General features: G+C 38.9%; 1 protein-coding gene across 1 annotated transcript in view; it reads right to left on the reverse strand.

Annotated features, from left to right (window-relative positions):
* The window catches only part of Mgat5 (alpha-1,6-mannosylglycoprotein 6-beta-N-acetylglucosaminyltransferase), a 320,121-nt gene that overhangs the window by 106,297 nt on the left and 194,054 nt on the right, over positions 1-19,770 (reverse strand). Inside the window, exons 8-10 of the mRNA XM_090342912.1 lie at positions 16,451-16,620; positions 13,833-13,967; positions 4,109-4,242 (exon numbers count right to left, since the gene is read on the reverse strand). Of these exons, the coding sequence (XP_090199038.1) occupies positions 4,109-4,242; positions 13,833-13,967; positions 16,451-16,620 (439 nt within the window). The remainder of the gene's footprint in view (positions 1-4,108; positions 4,243-13,832; positions 13,968-16,450; positions 16,621-19,770) is intronic.

Raw genomic sequence — 19,770 nt, forward strand, 5'->3', positions numbered from 1 at the left:
TTTGGAAAATGAAGTCATATGGACTTTTTTTTAAAATACAACTCCTCGTGCTCTGGTGAAATGTTTTATGTATTTATGTATTTATTTTCCAGTCCTAGCTTTGAACTCAGAGCCTGAGCACTACCTTGGACTTTCTCAAGGCTAGAGCTCTACCATTTGAGCTACTGTACCACTTTCGGCTTTTTCTTTTGTTTTTAAATTCGTAACTGATTTATTGAATGAATAGTACACGTACGAATACCAATAAAAGGAACTAATACTACAAACTACAATATGAAACAAAGCCAATATAACAGGAACAAAATATACATAACATGAGAGGAATATCTGATTTTTTGACCCATGGTGCATTCCACATCTTCACAATGAAATGTCTGTTCAAACAAAACTATACCTTGGTCTAACCTTAGTGCTTCTGAGAAAAGCAACAATATGCCAGAATACTTTTTACTTTTGCTTTGAGATTCACACCTTTGTTCAAGTACATAGATTCAGATTCAACAGCGCTTATTACTCTGTTCATATCTCGAGTAGCATGTACTTCTGTGCAAGCATGATTTGAAATTTCTAAAACTGCTGATCCTTGCAAGAGAATTTAAGTTGTGGGTTTTCATTAATTGAGATGAAAAGCAAAATCCATGTCCCTCCTCCCTTCTCCCCCCATGAACAAAGAGCTCTTATTAAAGCCTAGAAACTCAAGTCTATCCTTCTGCTCTAAAGAACATTTGTTACTAACATTTTCTGGTAAGGTAATAAATGCTCCAGAATCATCTTCGATATACGCTTGGAAAGGTTACACTATTTAATACTCATAACAACAACAACAACACCACCAAAAACAAAAATGAAAACAAAAAAGGGGGAGAAAGAAATAAAATAAAGAAAAAAAGACATTTTGAAATTGCAGGCTAAAATATGCATAGAAGAGTGTCATGGCCGTATTTTTGGAAAATGGTGTAAATGTCATATCCTTATCAAATAATGTCATGCTTATTAAAACTACAGTTAAGGAGTTAAGATATGTACAGTAAATACACTCCTGAGGTCCATTTATCTAAATATTAATACCACAGTGTAATTACTACCCAGAAGATGACAATCCTACAGAGCAAATTTGCAAGTAAGAAAACATGTATTAATGTGACTGCATAATGACCTGATAGAAAAGGATTTTTAAACTATATACACGTGGAAAATTACACTGTGCTGAATGACTGAATTTTGTAAGTGCTCGTCCCTTTGCATCCAATTTGTCAAGTGTGTGTTCACACATTTACTTCAACTAAGGGACTCAATGCTTGCTCTCTTGTTCTTTTTAGCTTTAGTAGTGGACTGCTATGTATGTTTCTCCCTTTGCTTTTAATATGCTACCATTTGTGTGTGATTCATTTTCAAAATCTGTCATGACTTGAAGTATAAGGACAGATCTAAGTGTTTGTTTACCAAGGTATGAGACTTTTCCCAAAGGATCTATACTTTATTTCCTTATAACAGCTTGAAAAATATTTTTAAAGATCTTGAAATCACTGTGTCTAGATCATTTTTTATATTGTGTGCCATAGAACTTATCCATGGAGAAATAGATATCCTTCATTTTTAGACAACTACTGTAATGAATTTTTTTTTAGGAAAAAACACTTTCGGCTTTTTCTAGGTATGTGGTACTGAAGAATTGAACCTGGGTCTTTATGCGAGCTAGGCAAGCACTCTACCATTAGTCCAAATATTTTGTTTTTAAAGAAAGCATAAACTCATGAATATTTCTCATACAAATTCAAGATTATATGGTGTTTATTTCTATTGTAAAAATTCTTCTCCCCTTTCTGGTATACTGAAAATCCTGACTTTTACACTGTACCTGTAAATAACAGCACAGATACTTTCTACTGTGGACATACGGTTAAAACACTGTTTGCTTATGGCATTTACAGGTGGCTGTTGATAATATTTTGACATGCAAGTATTTTTGAATTTGTTGAAAGGCAGCCAAATGTGTCAATTTTCCCTAATTTAGGAGTTATAATCAGGACACATATCCTTCCCTCCTTGATTAAAAGAAATTTGTTTCCATCTTTGGTTACATTTTAAACAGTCAACTTTCAGTTCAGTCAACTAAGACTGCTAAAATCCTCCAGGCAGTAAGCAGAAAACATCAAAAACCAAAACCATAAAACAACAACAACAAAACCCCAAACAAAAACAAAGCCCCAAAACAAAACAAAAAAAACCCCCAAAAGTAAAGTCAAATTTGCAAGGCTTCAAACTGTCGAAAAAGAGAAGTCTATGCTGAGTACCAGTTATGCAGACATATAATCTTACTATTAGGAGGCGGAGATCTGCAGGATCAGCATTCCAAGCTGGCCAGAGCAGAAACACCTGTGACATTCTAGCTCCAATGAGCTAGCAAAATGCTGCACTGGAATCATGGCTCAAATGGTAGAGACCAATTCTAATAGACAGTTAGAGATCCTGAGGTCAAGCCCTCATCAATAAAAACTGCAACTCCATGCTTTTTGGAACCTTCTCTCCTCAAGAGTGTGTCTTGGAAGGCACAATCCTGCCGGCACCTTGGGCCATTTTGGGCACGGTAGCGTTTTACTTCACTTGACTGAACCTAGGCTGCTCGTCAGGCAGGTAGGTGACTCCTCTCTCCAGTTTCTCCAAGTTTCCAAAAAGAGTCAAAACACAGGCTAATTTTGACTCTCATCTCAGACCACCTAACGTGTCAAATACTAGCTTGGCCTGGAATTAAACCTTATAATGGCAGGTCACTCTAGCTCCTTTACAATCATGTTTACCTTATGCCGAGCATAAGCTGCAGCCCAGTCAATTCTCAATTTTCCCCTCTTGTACCTATCACTCATGGAGTGTACACGTCCACTGTGTTCTCTGGGTCCTTCAGGGGGCTGCATACACTGGGAAAAGACACTGCAGGGATCTCTTGGGTGTCTTCTCACTAAGCAAACAGAATGACCTCTCAGCCACCTATGGTTTCAACAGGAAACCTCCTGTTGAAAATAGCAATTCTCTACTCTGAGCATCTCAACTAATGTGAGCTTTTCTTTCCAAAAGAGAACTTCAACTTCATTACGGTGCATTAATAATAAATTTACATGGGGCAAAAATCAACTTGTGGCTATCAAGTTTCCTGTTTGGCTTTACTATCCTCAGCTATGTAGAAAGATGGAAGACTAGTAAAGGGAAAGCAACAGGAAGAAATGGCTAGGGGACAGGAATACCCACAAACACCATGTTTCGAAGAGGCTGGCAGCTGGGCAGTCAGCTTCTCTTCTGTTGGCATGAGTGTAATACAGCAAGACAAGGATAAAGGTCATTTGGGGGCCAGTATTCAGGTAGGCATAAGAGGTGCTCACACCTGTATTTGTAGCTGTTTAGGAGGTGATCAGGAGGTCAGTGATTGAAGGACAGCCTCAGGGGGAAAACAAACAAACAAAAAAGTCCACTAGACTACATCTCAACCATTACAAAGATAGGTGCAGAGTTGCATGCCCGTCTTCCCAGCTTCTTGGAATGTGTAAATATGAGCATTAAGACTGACCAAAAGGTGAAACTCTTATTTAAAAAATAAGAGAAAGGGGAAAAAAAACTGGAGGTGTGCCTCAAGTGATAGAAGGCCTGGCTAGCAGGTGTAAAGCCCTTTATAAACCCTAGTACTGCCCCTGCCCCACAAAAAGTTAACAATGTATGAACCCTAGCAGAACAGATCAACTTAGGAAAGGCTAGAAGGGTTTCTTTCAAACTTAGATGCTTAAATAATTAAGATTTAGCTGTTGAGAAAGTGGGGTGAGATGGGGGACCCTATTCCTTATTCAGTGTGAAGGGGACACTGAACAATTTGAGTGGCATGAGGCATGCATAGTGCTGTGACTGCAATCCTCTCTGATATCGTTTCTAATGATCATATATCCTTTCTATCAAACACTCTTCTCTCTTCCTTTTCTCAAAATGTTCACATGGGCTTTCCATTGGAATTAAAGAGACAAAAAAATTATTCCCAAGGAAAGGTTACATAGTATACAGTTTTTCAGCTAAGGCCTCTGACAATCCCAATCTCCAATAAATCCCTCCATCTGTGTTTGGTACTCACGGAACATGGTATAGAACTGCTGAGGGTTCAGATTCCACTTTCCCCAGGGGGTCTTGTGGCCTTTAGCCTGGGCATAATTGGCATGATTGAACTCTGGCTCAGTACCAAAGGAATCGAGGACTCGGAGCATGCACCTAAAAGACAAAGGGGCTGTGTGTTAGACTACAACATGGACCCACAAGGGGGAAAAAAAAAGCTTTCATCATTTCTCTAAGGATGAATTCTTTTTTTGTTTTTCATTGTTGGGGTAATATATAGAGGGGTTACAGTTACATTCGCCAGGTAGTAGCTGCATTACTTCTCACACATTGATACCCCTTCTCATGTTTTTGTCCCAATTTCCCTCCCCTACCCTTCCCAATCATCTTGTTTCCCCCCCTTCCCTTTCCTATTTCAAATTGACAAACAAACATATATACAATACACAAGGTAAAAAAGAGAAATAACATAGTTCAAGAAGAACAACAATCACACAAGATAGAGCTCTTGTTTGTAAGTCCTAGAGTTTCTTTCATATAGTCTCATCTTTTATGGCCTTATGAATTGAGGGTTTGAGCTATTGTAATCCTCAGCTAGGAGAGTCCTAGACGTGTACTAATTATGACAAATGAGGGAAACCATTGAGCCTATGTTTCTTTGGGTCTGGCTTACTTCACTTAATATGACTTTTTCCAAGTCTTTCCATTTCCTTACAAATGGGGTGATGTCATTCTTTCTGGTGGCAGCATAGAATTCCATTGTGTACAAGTATCACATCTTATTGATCATCAACTGAAGGACATCTGGATTGGTTCCATATCCTCACTATGATAAATAGTGCTGCAATGAACATTGTGCCAAGTAGTGGAATTGCTGGGTCATAGGGGAGCTCTATGTTTAGTTTTTTGAGGAATCGCCACACTGCTTTCCATAGCGGTTGAATGAGTTTACACTCCAACCAACAATGTAGTAGCGACCCCTCCTGGCCACATCCGTGCCGGCATGTTATTAGATTTCTTGATAATGACCATTCTAACTGGGGTGAGGTGGAATCTCAAAGTTGTTTTGATTCGCATTTTCTTCATGGCCAGAGATACAGATCATGTCTATAGGCCATTTTTCTTTCCTCTTCAGAGAAGTCTCCTATGACTTTAGCCCACCTTTAAACGGGATGGTTGTTTCTTTCAAGATTTGTTTTGTAGAGATTCAATTTTTTTTTCTATAGATGTATTTTACATATTAGGCTTTTGTCTGTTGTATGGCTTGTGAAGATCTTCTCCCACTCGGTGGGCTTTCTATTAACTTGCTAGCTATGTCCTTTGCCATACAGAAGCTCTGCAGTTTAATGAAGTCCCATTTGTCCAAGCTTTCTTTGATTTGTTGTGTTTCTGGGTCTTTATTAAGAAAGTTTCAACCTAGTGTATCTCCTATTCCTTCTTATAAAGTTTTCAGTGTATCTGCTTTTGCCTCAAGGTCTTTGACCCATTTGGAGTTAACCCTGGTGCAGGGTGACACAGAAGGATCCAACTTTAGCTTTCTGAAGATACTTAACCAATTCTTCCAGCACGTGTTGATGAGGCTGCCTTTCTTCCATTTTGGGTTTTTTGTTTGTTTTTTTGGCTCTCTCATCAAAGATTTGGTGGCCATAGGTCTGTGGGTTAATTTCTAGGGCATCAGTTGTATTCCATCAGTCCTCAGGTCTGTTCCTGTGCCAGTACCAAGCTGTTTTGGTTACTACAGCTCTGTAATAGAGTCTAAAATTTGGTATTGAAATTCCCCCTGAGCTGTTCTTTCTGCTAAGAATTGTTTTTGCTATATGGGGTCTTTTATTATTCCATATGAAATTTTGGATTGTTTCTTCTATTTCTTTAAAGAATGACATTGGGACATTGATGGGTATTGCATTGAATTTGTAGAAAGCCCTTGGCACGATTGCCATTTTCATGATGTTGATTCTTCCAATCCAGAAGCATGGGAGGTTTTTCCACTTCCTCAGTTCTACTTTAACTTCCTTTTTCAGGTTTTTAAAGTTTGTATCATAAAGCTCCTTTATATTCTTAGTTAATTCCTAAGTAGTTTATTTGCATTGAGGCTATTGCAAAAGGAGTTACTTTCTTGATTTCTGCCTTACTCTTCTTGTTGTTGGCATACAGGAAAGTAACTGAATTTTGAGAATTAATTTTATACACTGCTACTTTGCCAACATTTCAAATCAGCTCAAGCAACTTGGGAGTGGAGCCTGTAGTGTTCTTTAAATACAGAATCATGTCATCTGCAAAGAGGCAAAGTTTCATTTTCTCTTTCTCTATTTGGATCCGCTTTATGCTTGCTTCTTGCCTTATTGCTTTGGCTAGGAATTCTAATACTATGTTAAAGAAGAGTGGAGAGAGTGGGCATCCTTGTCTCATTCCTGATTTTAGAGGAAATGGCTGCAGCTTTTCGCCATTAAGTATAATACTAGCTGTGGGTTTGTCATACACAGCCTTTATTATGCTGAGGAATGTCCCATGGATTCCTAGTTTCTCTAGAGCTTTTAGTATAAAGGGGTGTTGGATCCTGTCAAATGTATCTGTTGAGACAATCAAGTGATTCTTGTCCTTGCTCCTGTTGATGTGATGAATTATACTGACATGCATATATTGAGCCAGCTTTGCATCCCTGTGATGAATCCAGTTTGATCATAGTGTGTAATTTTTTTGATGAGTTGAAGATGGTCGGCCAGTACTCTGTTGAGCAATTTTGCATCAATATTCATCAAAGAAATGGATCTATAGTTCTCTTTGAGTCCCTGTCTCATTTTGGGATGAGGGTTATGGTGGATTCATAGAATGAGTTAGGCAAAGAACCTTCGTTTTCAATTTCATTGAAGAGCTTCAAGAGTATTGGTGTGAGCTCTGCTTTGAAGACCCTATAGAATTCAGCTGTGAATCCATCAGGCCCTGGGCTTTTCTTGTGTGGGAGGTCTCCTATTGCCATTTCTTACTTGAAATAGGTCTGTTTAGTTGGTTTACATTTTCTTGGTTCAGTCTGGGTATGTTAATGTTGGCTAGAAATTCATCTATCTCTTCTACATTCTCAAATTTGTTGGCAGAAAGGTTTGAAAAGCATTCCCTGATGATGCTCTGGATCTTGGCAATTTCTGTTGTGATGTTTCCATTCTCATCCATGATTTTGTTTAATTGAGTGAAGGATGAATTCTTTCATTTAAAACATTCCACTGGCCCGCAACTGAGAGCTGAGACACTAAGAATTTTTTTTTTTTTTTTTTTTTTGCTTGTGGTATGGGGAATCAAAATGGTCCTCAGGCACAGTAGGTAAATCAATACACTATCTCTGAGGGACATCTACATCTGAGGTTTTAGAATATTTTCCATCTCACAAGTCTGCAATGTGCCCATGGGAGCCTTAGTCACCATCCAGTAGACATGAGTAGCTTCAGATCGGGGATAAATCCCAGAGCAATACCATGGAAATGGAAAGTTCCATGAAGGGAGAAATGGTCACTACCATCTAAACTGTGGGATCCTTAATTACCCAGTAAAGGCTGAGGATGCAGAACTGAGAGCTGCCATTTCTACTGATCCTACTTTGCTCAAACCAAAACTGTATGCATTCTTTTTTTTTTTATAGAAATTGCTCAACATTAATATCCACTAGCTGGAGTATCTGATTTTAGGTAAAGCTTATGCTACTTAATGCCTGAGTTCACATACATAGTTAATCCTCATAGCTACTACAATTAATCCTCACATTCAGATGGTGATGGGATTTAGAGGTTAATCTTGAAGGCCATCTTGAAAGTAGACTCCCACATGGCCCTTAATAGCTTTGTAAGAAAAGGAAGGGAGCTGGGCTTGTTTGGTCCTCGTCTCTCACCATGCACTGCCCTCCTCAAGTCTGTATTTATGGCCCCTTGATTTTGGACTTTTTAGCTTCCAGAATGGTGAGATATAAAACTATTTTTAATTATAATCTACTCAGGGTTCAAAGTATTCTGTTGTAGCAACACAAAATAGACTGAGAATCACATTCAATAGGCAGTTTCTTGTATTTAACAGAACTGACTGCTTCTTCCTAGAGCCTAAAGAAACACAGTAAAGGTTACCTCTTGTAGCTATTTTGCCAATGCTCTAAAAGAGGCCAAGATCTTCCCTACCATCTCCTTTCATTTGGTTGTGAGCTAAGAATTGATTACACACAAAAGCAAATGAGCATATTTTTGTGACACATGAAAATTATATGAAAGTTCTATTGTTACATTTAAAATGAAAGTTTCATTTGCCTCCAGTCACAGCCTGCAGTTCAGTTCACACTTTGTCTTAGCCATTGCCTTTCCTGCTGTCATATGCCGGGGTGGATACCTAGCCCCAACATCTGAGTATTTCCTAGTGGGTTTTTTAAAAAAACAAACAAACAACAAAAGCTTTCTGGTCACTTTGAGAGAAGGCAAGGAATGGGTAACTGGAATAAAGGAATAAAAAATCACTACTAAAACAAAATGCTCTGAGTTGGGTTGCATTGATTATAAAGTAACACTAAGCACAAATAACCTTTAATGACTAAAATTTTCAAAGTGTTTTGATGTTTTATTTTTACTACTTAAAATGGAATTATGAGTTGAGGGTCTTCCCTTCCCCTTTTCATCCTCCACCCTCTTTCTCTCTCTGGTCAGTCAATAGACTTTAACTCAGAGCCTGGGCACTGTTCTTGAGCTCTTTTGCTCAAGGCTAGTGCTCTACCACTCTGAGCCACAGTGCTACTTCTGGATTTTGAGTGGTTAAGTGGAGGTAAACCCAGGTTGTATTCAAACTGCAATCCTCAGATCTCAGCCTCCCGAGCAGCCAGGATTATAACTGTGAGCCACTGCCACCCAGCTCTACTTTCTAGTTTTGGACTTTGATGCAAAGCATAGTGTATCTGGGACTATTTTCATCTTACCTCCTTTTGTGTTCTGTATGCCTAAGCCCTCCTATGAAGCAAAGGGGAAGGATAGTATCCAGTAGAATATTAGTCACAAGTTTACAAATGTTAAGTTTAACTTCCTGTGTGTATGTGTACATGGTATTTATGCACACACACACATATATCTCTATCTATCCATTTATCAATCTCAAACAGAGAGGGAGACAGAGAGAGAGGAGAAAGAAAGTACAAGAGCGAAACTAAAGATCTAAAGGGCATGTTCCCAAGGGGAAGATCTGATGATATAATTTAGAGAATATGCTGTCAACCAAGATGAATTCAGACAGCTCTGACAACTCATTTTTAGAAAGAAGTGAACAAGGAAGTTTCAAGATTTATTTTTGGTGTTTTGATAGATTGTAATTTTGTCATAACACAAAGATTCAGGGCTAAAACATCAAAAGACTTCCTACCAATGGTTACTAAAGGAAGGCAAATTAATGTCATACCCTTCCATAAAATCCTTCTGAGATGGTGCCCCCCCCCTTTTTTGGTGGGTCATGGGGCTTGAACTCTGGGCCTGGGGGCTATCCCTGAGCTCTTCAGCTCAAGGCTACAGCCCTACCCCTTCCACAGCCCCACTTCCTATTTTCTAGTAATTAAGTGGAGATAGAAGTCTCACATTCTTGGGGCCGGGAGTTTGGCCTAGTGGTTAAAGTGCTTGCCTAGCATGCACGAAGACCCAAGTTCGATTCCTCGGTACCACATACATAGAAAAAAGCCGGAAGTGGTGCTGAGGCTCAAGTGGTAGAGCTCTAGGCTTGAGAAAGTCCAAGGACAGTGCTCAGGCCCTGAGCTCAAGCCCAGGACTGGCAAAAAAAAAAAAAAAAAAAAAAAAAAAAAAAAAGAAGTCTCACATTCTTTACTGCCCAGCTGGCTTTGAACTACATGATCTTCAGATCTCAGCCTCTGGAGTAGTGAGGATTACAGACATGAGCCACCACACTCAGCTGATGGTGGCTTTCTTAATTGATCTGGGGACCAACAATGAGAATATTTCTCTATTTAAACAGTCTTTTTTTTTTTTTTTTGATGGGGGAAGAGGTGCCAGTCCTAGAGCTTGAATTCCATTGGGCCATGAACCTGAACCATTTTGCTCAAGGTTAGGATAATTTGAGCCACAGCTCCACTTCTTGCTGATTAACTGGGGATAAGAATCTCATACTTTTCTGCCCAGGCTGGCTTTGAACCACAATCCTCAGATCTCAGCCTCCTGAGTAGCTAGGATTATAGGTATGAACCACTAGAGCATCTGGCTCAAAGAGTCCAGGACCGCTGGACTCTCCAGTTTTCTATGCACATTTTCCAGATGTCTGCCATTCACAAAGTACCAGAAAATCACTGCCCTGCTTTTCTCAAATATATGTTGGAATAAATAAAAAGATGTATGCTTAGTACATGGCTTACTAACCAAGAAGAAAGATGGTTATTTCACATAAATGGGAACAAATATGATTGTCTATGATTCAAGAAGACTTCAAAGGAAAGAACTAAGCAAGCAAAGAAAGAATATGATATAAAAAGTAGTGTAGTATTCTGCCCCAAACCAAGTTTGGGCCAAACTAAGTCTGCTTTTCTTTTTCTTTTTAAATGAAATCTATACCCAAAAGAAAGAAAAAGATCATGAAGATTATTCAATCTATAGTCTGTACTACATCAATCCCTTTACTGTAAATATTTCATTATTGAAAGAGAAAACCATTGCTGCTTGGGAAAAATAACTGCCAGGAAATTCTGCTAGTAATGGGCATCTGTCCTCCATATTTTGGAGATTCTTTGCATTTTTTAGTTCATTTCTGATTTCTAAAGGAATTCCAAACTCTTAACCTTGAAAATTATACTAATGATATTAAATTTAATCCTGAAAGAAAAAATATATTACAGGTTAGCTGAATATTGGTTAAAAGATGTGATGTTTATCTCTTCAACTTATCAGATCAAGAAGAGATGAGCAAAGCATGCTTCTCAGATTGTGTTTTTTTTTTTTTTTTTTAATTGTGCTTTTGGCTAGTTTGGGGGCTTGAACTCGGAATCGGGGTGCTGTCCCTAAGGTTCTTTTGCTGGTTCTCCATTTAAGTGACACCACTTCTGATCTGTTCACTGGAGATGACAGTCTGAGTATTTAGGATTACAGGTGTGAGTCACCAGTGTCTGGATTTAAGATGATTTCTTAAGAAGACAAAACTTGCCCTGAACAAAGGTGGTACCATCTTCTAGGATGGCAGCAAAAATGGACTAAAGGTGAAGAAAGGAAATGTCCTGGCACAGGCACTCTCTCTCCGTTTCCTGACCATCATGACATGAGCTTCTCTGCTCTACAATACTTTCCTTGTCATGATGGTCCAGGGAAATTTCTCCTTCCTCACTTTGCTCAGGTGTTTGGTTGCAGTGATGTAAAACTGTCCTTCACAGAAGAACACTTCAAAATATCTTTCCAGCCCATAATCCCAACTACTTGGGAAGGTGGAGCTAGAAGTAGAAGGATTGCCTAAGGCAAAAGTGACAGACCCTACTGAAAAACCAGAAGGACTGCAGGCACTGCCTTAGAGATATAGTAGTGGTTTAGAATATAAAGTGAAGGGCCATGGGTTCAATCCCCAATACTGGAAAAACAATGACACAACAATCTTTCTATTCGATAGCAAGAAAAAAAAAACCACAGGGAGATATTTGTACCTTATTACTACCCTGGAAGACGTTCTGTGTTCTGTTAGAGAGCAGCTTTAAACTACAAGGCTAGCTTTTTTTTACTACAAGGCTAGCTTTTTTTTTTTTTTTATATATTATCACTAGTACAGTGTCTAACCAGCTTTCCTACTTTTTAAATTCGTGTAGCATTTACAGTATTAAATAAAATGTGATCTTTAGTCAGCTCTTACTTATTACTTTAACATTTACTGACCACTGAAGTCAGTAACAACAACACAGCAGGTAACAACCATAACAAAAGCATTAAAAAATTGGTAAAGCTTAGGAGTGTCTGTCTAGCATGTAAGAAGCCCTAAGCCAGATCTGGAAGACTAGAGGAAAAAAAGTATTACTAAATGCAAAATAGCTGGTTTTTGCCCAAAGGAAGTACACACAGCTACTACTATTTTGTTAAAAACTCATGAATGTACTAAAAGAAATATTAGCAATGCATTAGCACAAAACTAAGCTTCCTTGCAGAATATCTCATAGAAAATGGAAAATATAGTAAATGACACTATGTTATTGTTACTTAATACCAATGGACCACACAGAATTGTTCTAAACTCTTAAATCATAGTCTCAAACCCATGATCAAAGACCTAAGGAGCTCCTAGCTTTTCCACGCAAGAATGACAAGAATACTAAGGTAGGGAATGAGCCATTACCTCAAACCTAGGGACCACAAAAAATGACATTATCAAAATCATTATTTGCTTTAACAGATGAGACCAGTCTAGAGGGGATGTTAGGGAAGGGAAAAGAAAGGAAGACACTTGTTTCCTGTTTTCATGCTATCAGTGAACATAAGGAACAGCCCTAGGTAGCAGAAAGTCTGTGAACAACCTGTATTTTAATTGGAAGTAAGAAACCTAATTTATCCTATACTATCCTAGCCATTTTGGGGGGTCTGAACCCCCCCCCATCAATAGTCACCAGGACTCAATGAACTGAGCTAGGAGTCATATTAGTAGCAGTGCAATGGCTACTCTATACTTTCAGGCTAAGAGCACCCCCAACCTTCAGTGTAGCTGGGGGGGGGGGGGGGAGGGTGTGTGTGTGTGTGTGTGTGTGTGTGTGTGTGTGTGTGTGTGTGTGTGTAGGGAGGGGGTCATGGGGCTTGAACTATGGGCCTGGGCATTGTCCCTGAGCTCCTCAGCTCAAGGCTACCATCCTACCCTTTCAGCCATAACACTATTTCCTGTTTTCTAGTGATTAATTGGAAGTAAGAGTCTCACAATCTTCAGTGCCTGGGCTAGCTTTGAACGGAGTTCATTAGAGCTCATCCTCCTGAGTAGGAAGGATTACAGGCGTGAGCCATCACACCTGGCGTGGAGCTGAGCTTTTTTTTTCATATATATTTGTGACTCTAATTTTTTAAAATAATTTTTTTATTCACCAGATGGAAGGTGCATAACTTCATAAACATTGATACCTTTTCTCATGTCATGGTCCCCATTTCCCTCCCTCCCTCCCCCCCTGCTTATCTTGATTTCCCCCATTCCCTATCATATATTTTTATTGTAATTAATAGAAGGGTTACATTACATTCACCAGACAGAAGGTGCATTACTTCACAAACATTGATATCCTTTCTCATGTCTTGGTCCCCATTTCCCTCCTCCCACCCCCGCCCCCTCATCTTGTTTTCCCCTCTTCCCTATCAGATTTCAAATAACCAAATAAACATATATACAATATATCAGATACCAAGGTAAAATATTATAACAATATAAGATAATCAAGGGACAGCAAAAGAGAGGAGAGATAACATAGTACATTAAGGACAACAATAACTCATTATATGGCTTTTGTTTCTATATCCTGGATCCTTTCATTTAGCCTCATACTATATGGACTTATGTATCTAGCTTTTGGAGCAGAGCTTTTAAAGGTAAGCACCACTCACAGGTGTTTGAGCAGGTTAAGCATTTTTACAAAAACAAAATCAATTTGGCAGCTAAGCCTGCCAGATTATTACAATACAGTTCAAAAGTTACTTAATCAACTCTTTCTACCTGTAACCACGTCAGCCAGTTTAAAGTTAAAAAGAAGCATTAGCATAAGGAAAAACAACATAACATATAGCACTTACTGGTAATGAACCCAGGATGGTCCCAGAGTTTTCTTGAATTGAGCTAGTCCTACAATATCAATATAAATGAGTTCAACAATTCTGTCTCCCACAGTTGGGCAGCCAGATCTGTTTCCTACAACTTTCTTCATGATTCTAGAGAAAGGAGAACAAAAACAAAAACAAACTATTAACTTTAAGGTACTGAACTTAGCAAATTCAATAGGCAAAAAAAAATCACTCCCAAAATACTTTAGAGGGCATGGAATCATTTTTCCAAACCTGCTGCCTCATTCGTTTCCTCCTGCCATCAAGGGGAACCCAGAGCCCCATTCTCACTCCTACATGAGCAAGTGGTGGTGCTCAAACACAGCCCTGAAGTCAACCACAAGTCGAGCCCAAGTCAAAGGTAGGAGACCTAGGTAAGTGGTTTCGCCTTCCTGAATCTTCACTTCATTTTCCAGGAAAATTAAGACTTTTTATTCTGAGGAGTTCAAGAGCTTTATGCACACTGTTCTTGTACCTGCATACCTTTTCCATGTAGGTTTATACAAAGCTAGCATCCATAGAACTTCTTCCTACAAGTCAGCAAACTATGTCTATGAGGGGCCAGATAATAAACATTTAACATCTGTCATAATTATTCAGCTCTGCCACTATAGGATGAATGCTGCCACAAGCAAAGTAATCACAGGCATGCTGGCATCGTGAAAAGATCTATAGAAACAAGAAGCGGGGTATACCTGGCCTACGGATCCTGCTTCACCCTGTGCCCAGTGGTCCCTAAATTGATTTCTACATGGGATGAATGGGAGGCATCACAAAATATTTAAGGGTGAATTGTATCTCCAGACATTGTAATTTAATTAGTATAAGAATGATCAACATTTAGACTTTAAAGAGCTCTCCAAAACTTAAAAAAAGATCACAAGCATTTCAAGGTAGAGGCACTTTTAGGGACTATTGTTTTATGTTGTTTCCATCATTTTGTTGTTAAATAAAATACATCTAGCCATTAATACCATTATCAGCTTTTCGCTATCGACTTTTCCTCGACTACCAAATCAGTCTCTGTTGCCTATGTGCCTAATATTCTTTCCCTGAGCATTCCAGGCAGTTCTAGTTTCTTGTACTTTGTGGTGTCCCATTTGTTTAATACAGCCACCAACTCACTTCTGTATTCCTTCTTTCCTTGAACAATCCTATGAACACCCGGTGTGCTAGGCATTAGTGCAGGGTAAGATTCTATTTCCTGCTCGCCACATTTACATTCTAGCATCCACACTTCAATTAGTACGACCAGAATTGTAATTAGTGTAATTATTTAATGTATTAATTGCAATTATCGAAAAGACTGGCAGATCCTTAATCACATGCTGTTTATCTCTGGAGGCCCTGAACCAAACATCCAGCCATCAAAAGGCAGGATGAGTACATGGAAGCCCAGGAATGTGTCCATCTTACAGGGTTAATCTTGGACACCCCCCAGATGAGAAGATGTCAACAGGAGGCCGCCTGACAATGGAACAACAGTAAGGCACAGAAGCTTCAGAACACATTTTGAAGTCAAAGAGACATAGCTCTCATTCTTTCTCAATGCCTTCTTGCTCAACTCTCAGCTCTTCCATGAACTACCTACTCTTAGCGCTCCAACAACTCAGGTTTGTGCTAAGCCGTCTTTAAAATGAAGTGCCTACTTCCTGATGTTAAAAACCAAGTAAGATGAAAACACAGAAAGCTGAGCATCTGATACACAGTAAGTTGAGGCACAACGGTTGGCAGTTAATAACTTTCATCAATGTTATGACTGTCATAATTGTTGCTGTTACTATGCCAACCAAAACTTTATGATGGCACATGACAGGGGAAAATCAGCAAATGATTTCATCTTAATACACATCTAATAACTTGCCATCAGTCCCTTGACTACAGGAAAGTCCAGGGTGGAATACACATGTATTTAAGCCACCTCTCATCTCTAGAGGTTCATTCAAGCTATATTTTCTCTGGAGATATTTGGCACTGCAACACATTTAGGTGCTGGGTAGTAGCCCGGAGTGAGAGGATCCACGTCCAGGTGTCAGCATGGGGAGGTATGTCCATCAAGAAAGTATTGCGAAACAATGAGAGCTCCCTGCAAATTTCAGTGAAACAGAAGACCTGGGGAATCTTAACAGATGGAGCTGAAAGCTGGCTAATTGAAAAAGGATTGGATCAGGGCTTTCAGGAAGTTCATTGTATCCAAATTAAATTATAAACAAGAACCTGCCTGCTTCACAATTTAGAAAGCTTGATGCTGAGTTGGGAATGGTATGAATTTCAGCAAGAGACAGGGAATTAGGAAAGTCAATAATGACTTGTGCTGCAGATGCTAGAAGCACCTGTACCAGCAAAGAATAAGCTTCTTAGTTTGAATTCTTTGGCATTCATTTAGGAAGCCTTGGGAGCCTACAGCTACAATGAAAACATATTATCCGTTTCATAGTGTATGTTTTTAGGTCCTGAAAATAATCTTATCTCCTTTTTAGTGAATCACTTTTATTTTCCTCCACAAGAAATTATCCACTAATAGAGGACTTTAAGAGTTTACATTTTTTGTTTTGTATTCTCATTTTAAAATTGAAAAGTGATCTCCTTACTCCTTGAGCTCAGCCAGCGAAGCTGAAATCCTAATGTCATGGCCCAGTAAGTACAGAGATGTAATTAAATCACTCCATTGAACTAATTCACCAAGTGGGCCACCACTGAATGCGGTCTCTGCAATCTTAAAACCAGATTCCTTGGTCAGGAGTCCCAGATGAACAAGAACCTAGAAAACATAAGAGAGAGGCACATACTAATTCCACTGAATCAAGAACAAGGTCCACAATAATGCTCCACAAAGCAGTCAACTACTTCCAAAGCCCCATTTATATCCTGATGTAATCTCAAATGTCATGTGCTAAAAAGGGAGGAAATAATAATTTCAGAGAATAAAGCCTTGACTGATTTTGGTATGGCCATTCATGGGTGGGAGGAATGGACAGATTGTCCTGCTTCAAACACTAGGGTAGTAAAATCTTAAAGTTAGGCAGGACAATATTCTTTTAGCAATCTGGCCTTTTTTTCTCCAAAGCCAGCAAATTTCAAACACACAGAAAATCAGACATGAGAATACTGTCAAGAAGCTTAAATCGCAATGATAGCAATTATTAATTCATGACACATCTGATTTAATCCCTAGCTTCTTTTATCCAAACCTCTCCAGATTTGACCTGAAACCAATCTATACAGACTTCAAACCTTCACTTAAAATATGAAGCCACACCATCACTGTTGCCCTTAAACAGGCTAATTTCTTAGTATTGTCTGGTAGCCAGTTAATGTCTGTATTTCCTTAACTGAGCTTTTCAAGATTATGAGGTAAGGGTGTACACATTATAATTGTTTCAGGTGTTTTATCTTCTTTTAAAATCTAATTTTCCAGTACTCATTTGGGGGAAGGTAGTATGTATATATGTGAGGGATGTTACAATTTGTCAAAGACACTGGGCTGTAATTTTAATAGTTTGTCATAGTCTAGATTTTGGTGATTGCAATCCCAAGGGATTGTGACACAGGTTATTCCATGCCTTGTGTTTATGGTCAATTTGTAATTAGGCCTTCAGACATGATCAAGTTCAGATTCAGTTGTCCTGACAATTCTAAGGATGGTGACAATTTCTAGGTGCTGCTGTGTGCTTCCATTGGTGGGAATGGTAAGAAGATCTGATTGATGGTAGGGGCCACTGGAAATCACTCAGTAGTCTCATTAGCTTACTTGGGGCTGTAATACAGACTATAGTCTAGCATTCCTTCATTTGTGAAAAGAAATGACTTCTCATTAACTATCTGGTCATCATGAAATACAGTTTGTAAGGAATTAGCCAGGCTCATTCTAGTTTTCAGTTTAAACATTCTCTGAGATTATATTTCATATATTTTTTATTGTAATTAATAGAAGGGTTACATGATATTTGCCAGATAGATGGTGCATTAATTCCCATACAGTGATACGCTTTCACATGTCTTGGTCCCCATTTCCCTCCCCCCCACCCCTACCTCTCATCTGAGGGCCTTGTATTCTTACTTGGCTTTTTTCTCAAGACTAGCACTCGGCAACTTGAGCCACAGCTCCACTTCAAGCCTTTGGCTGGACTATTGGAGCTAACAGTCTCATGGACTTTCCTGCCTTGGCTAGTTTCAAACAGAGGTCCTCAGATCTCAGTGTGCTAAGTATCTAGGACTGTAGGTATGAGCCACCAATGGGTTTTATTTTAAAATATAAAAATGAAATACACATAACAATGTATTCCAATAAATTGTGATTATTACTCTTACTATATAATCTAGCCCAGTTGGGCCTGTGAGAAGTTTTTCCAGTAGGCTCAATTATTTTGGGAGGAAGAAAGGTGGGGCTATGACAATTTGAATTCAAGGCTTTGCCCTTGCTAGCAGGTGCTCTACCACCTGAGCCACAATCCAAGTTCCTTTTGCTTTAGTTGAGACCATGAACTTTTTGCCTCAGATCTTTCTCATCTGAGCCTCCTGCATAGCTAAGATTACAGGCATAAGCCAATGTGCCCAGATATTCCTCAATTCTTTGGACATGATGCTAACAGCCTTTGATAATTTCTCAGCTCTTGTGTATGACAAGATTCTGAGCTTACCACAATTCCTGTTTCAGACTATAATGAGTCATTTTCTAAATACTCTTCTACCACTGAGTACAAAGAGCATTTAGAGATCAAAGATTAGAGCTTAAGGGACTCTACTTAATGGCTATTTGGAGGCTTTACAGTGTTACTGGGAAAATTAATTTTCCTCAACGATAAAATAAATCATGAGTTATTATTGGATCTTTCAATTCAAGCCTTTATATAACATGATTTATTTTACACCTTTTATTTCCTCTCCTCCACATTGAGAATTCTCTAACATAATTACTCATTTGCTTTGTCTCAAGATTCACAACGGATCCACATAGTACATGGTAAGAGTTGTCAACATATTTTTGTGTTCAGCGATAGCCAATTTGAAAGCTTCCAAGATGGTGTTGGACAGACTACCCTCCTCTCTGTGCCCATGTCAAATCTGGAGGAATGTGTCAATTGATCTATTTTATTTTTCTTATAATTTTCAAGTATGTGTTTTAAAAATTGAATTTTCCCACCATGAGAAAGGGTATCAATGTATGTGAAGTAATTCACCTTCTATCTGGCAAATATAATGTAGCCCTTCTATTCATTACAATAAAAATATATGGAAAAAAATGGCTCCAGGGCTGGGAGGTTGGCCTAGTGGTAGAGTGCTTGCCTAGCATTCATGAAGATCTGGGTTCAATTCTTCAGTACCACATACATAGAAAAGCCGGAAATGGTGCTGTGGCTCAAGTTATAGAGCTCTAGCCTTGAGGAAAGCCTAAGGACAGTGCTCAGGCCCTGAGTTAAGGCCCCAGGACTGGCAAAAAAAAAAAAAAAAAGGCACCAGTAACCAATCTACAAAGCATGATATACTCAGTTTCTACACTTGTTGCCTATACTCCACTGCCTTCTTCCCTTTTACTTTCTTATTGGGGCAGAATATGCAAACATAAAATTCATCATTTTAATGGATTCAGTTTAGTAGTATTAAGTCCATTCACAGTGTTCTACAACCATCATCACCATCCACCTTATGACTTATGTTTATTTTTTAAAATTTCTGAGACAGGTATTGTTAGGCTTACCATACTGCTCGCAAATTTCCACTTGTCCTTCTACCTTTCAAGTAGAAAGATGTGCACTGACAATGCCTAACTCAATCTTCTTTCCTTCCTTCCCTCCCTGCCTCCTTCCCTCCATCCTGCCTTCCTACTTCCCTTCCTTCCCTCCTTCCTCTTTCTCCCTTTTTCCTTCCGTCCTCCTCTTTTTTTCTACATCTCCCTTAAACTAAGGGCCTA

This window comes from Megascapheus bottae, chromosome 12, assembly GCF_031878675.1.
Source record: "Megascapheus bottae isolate mThoBot1 chromosome 12, mThoBot2.hap1, whole genome shotgun sequence".
Lineage (NCBI taxonomy): Eukaryota > Metazoa > Chordata > Mammalia > Rodentia > Geomyidae > Megascapheus > Megascapheus bottae.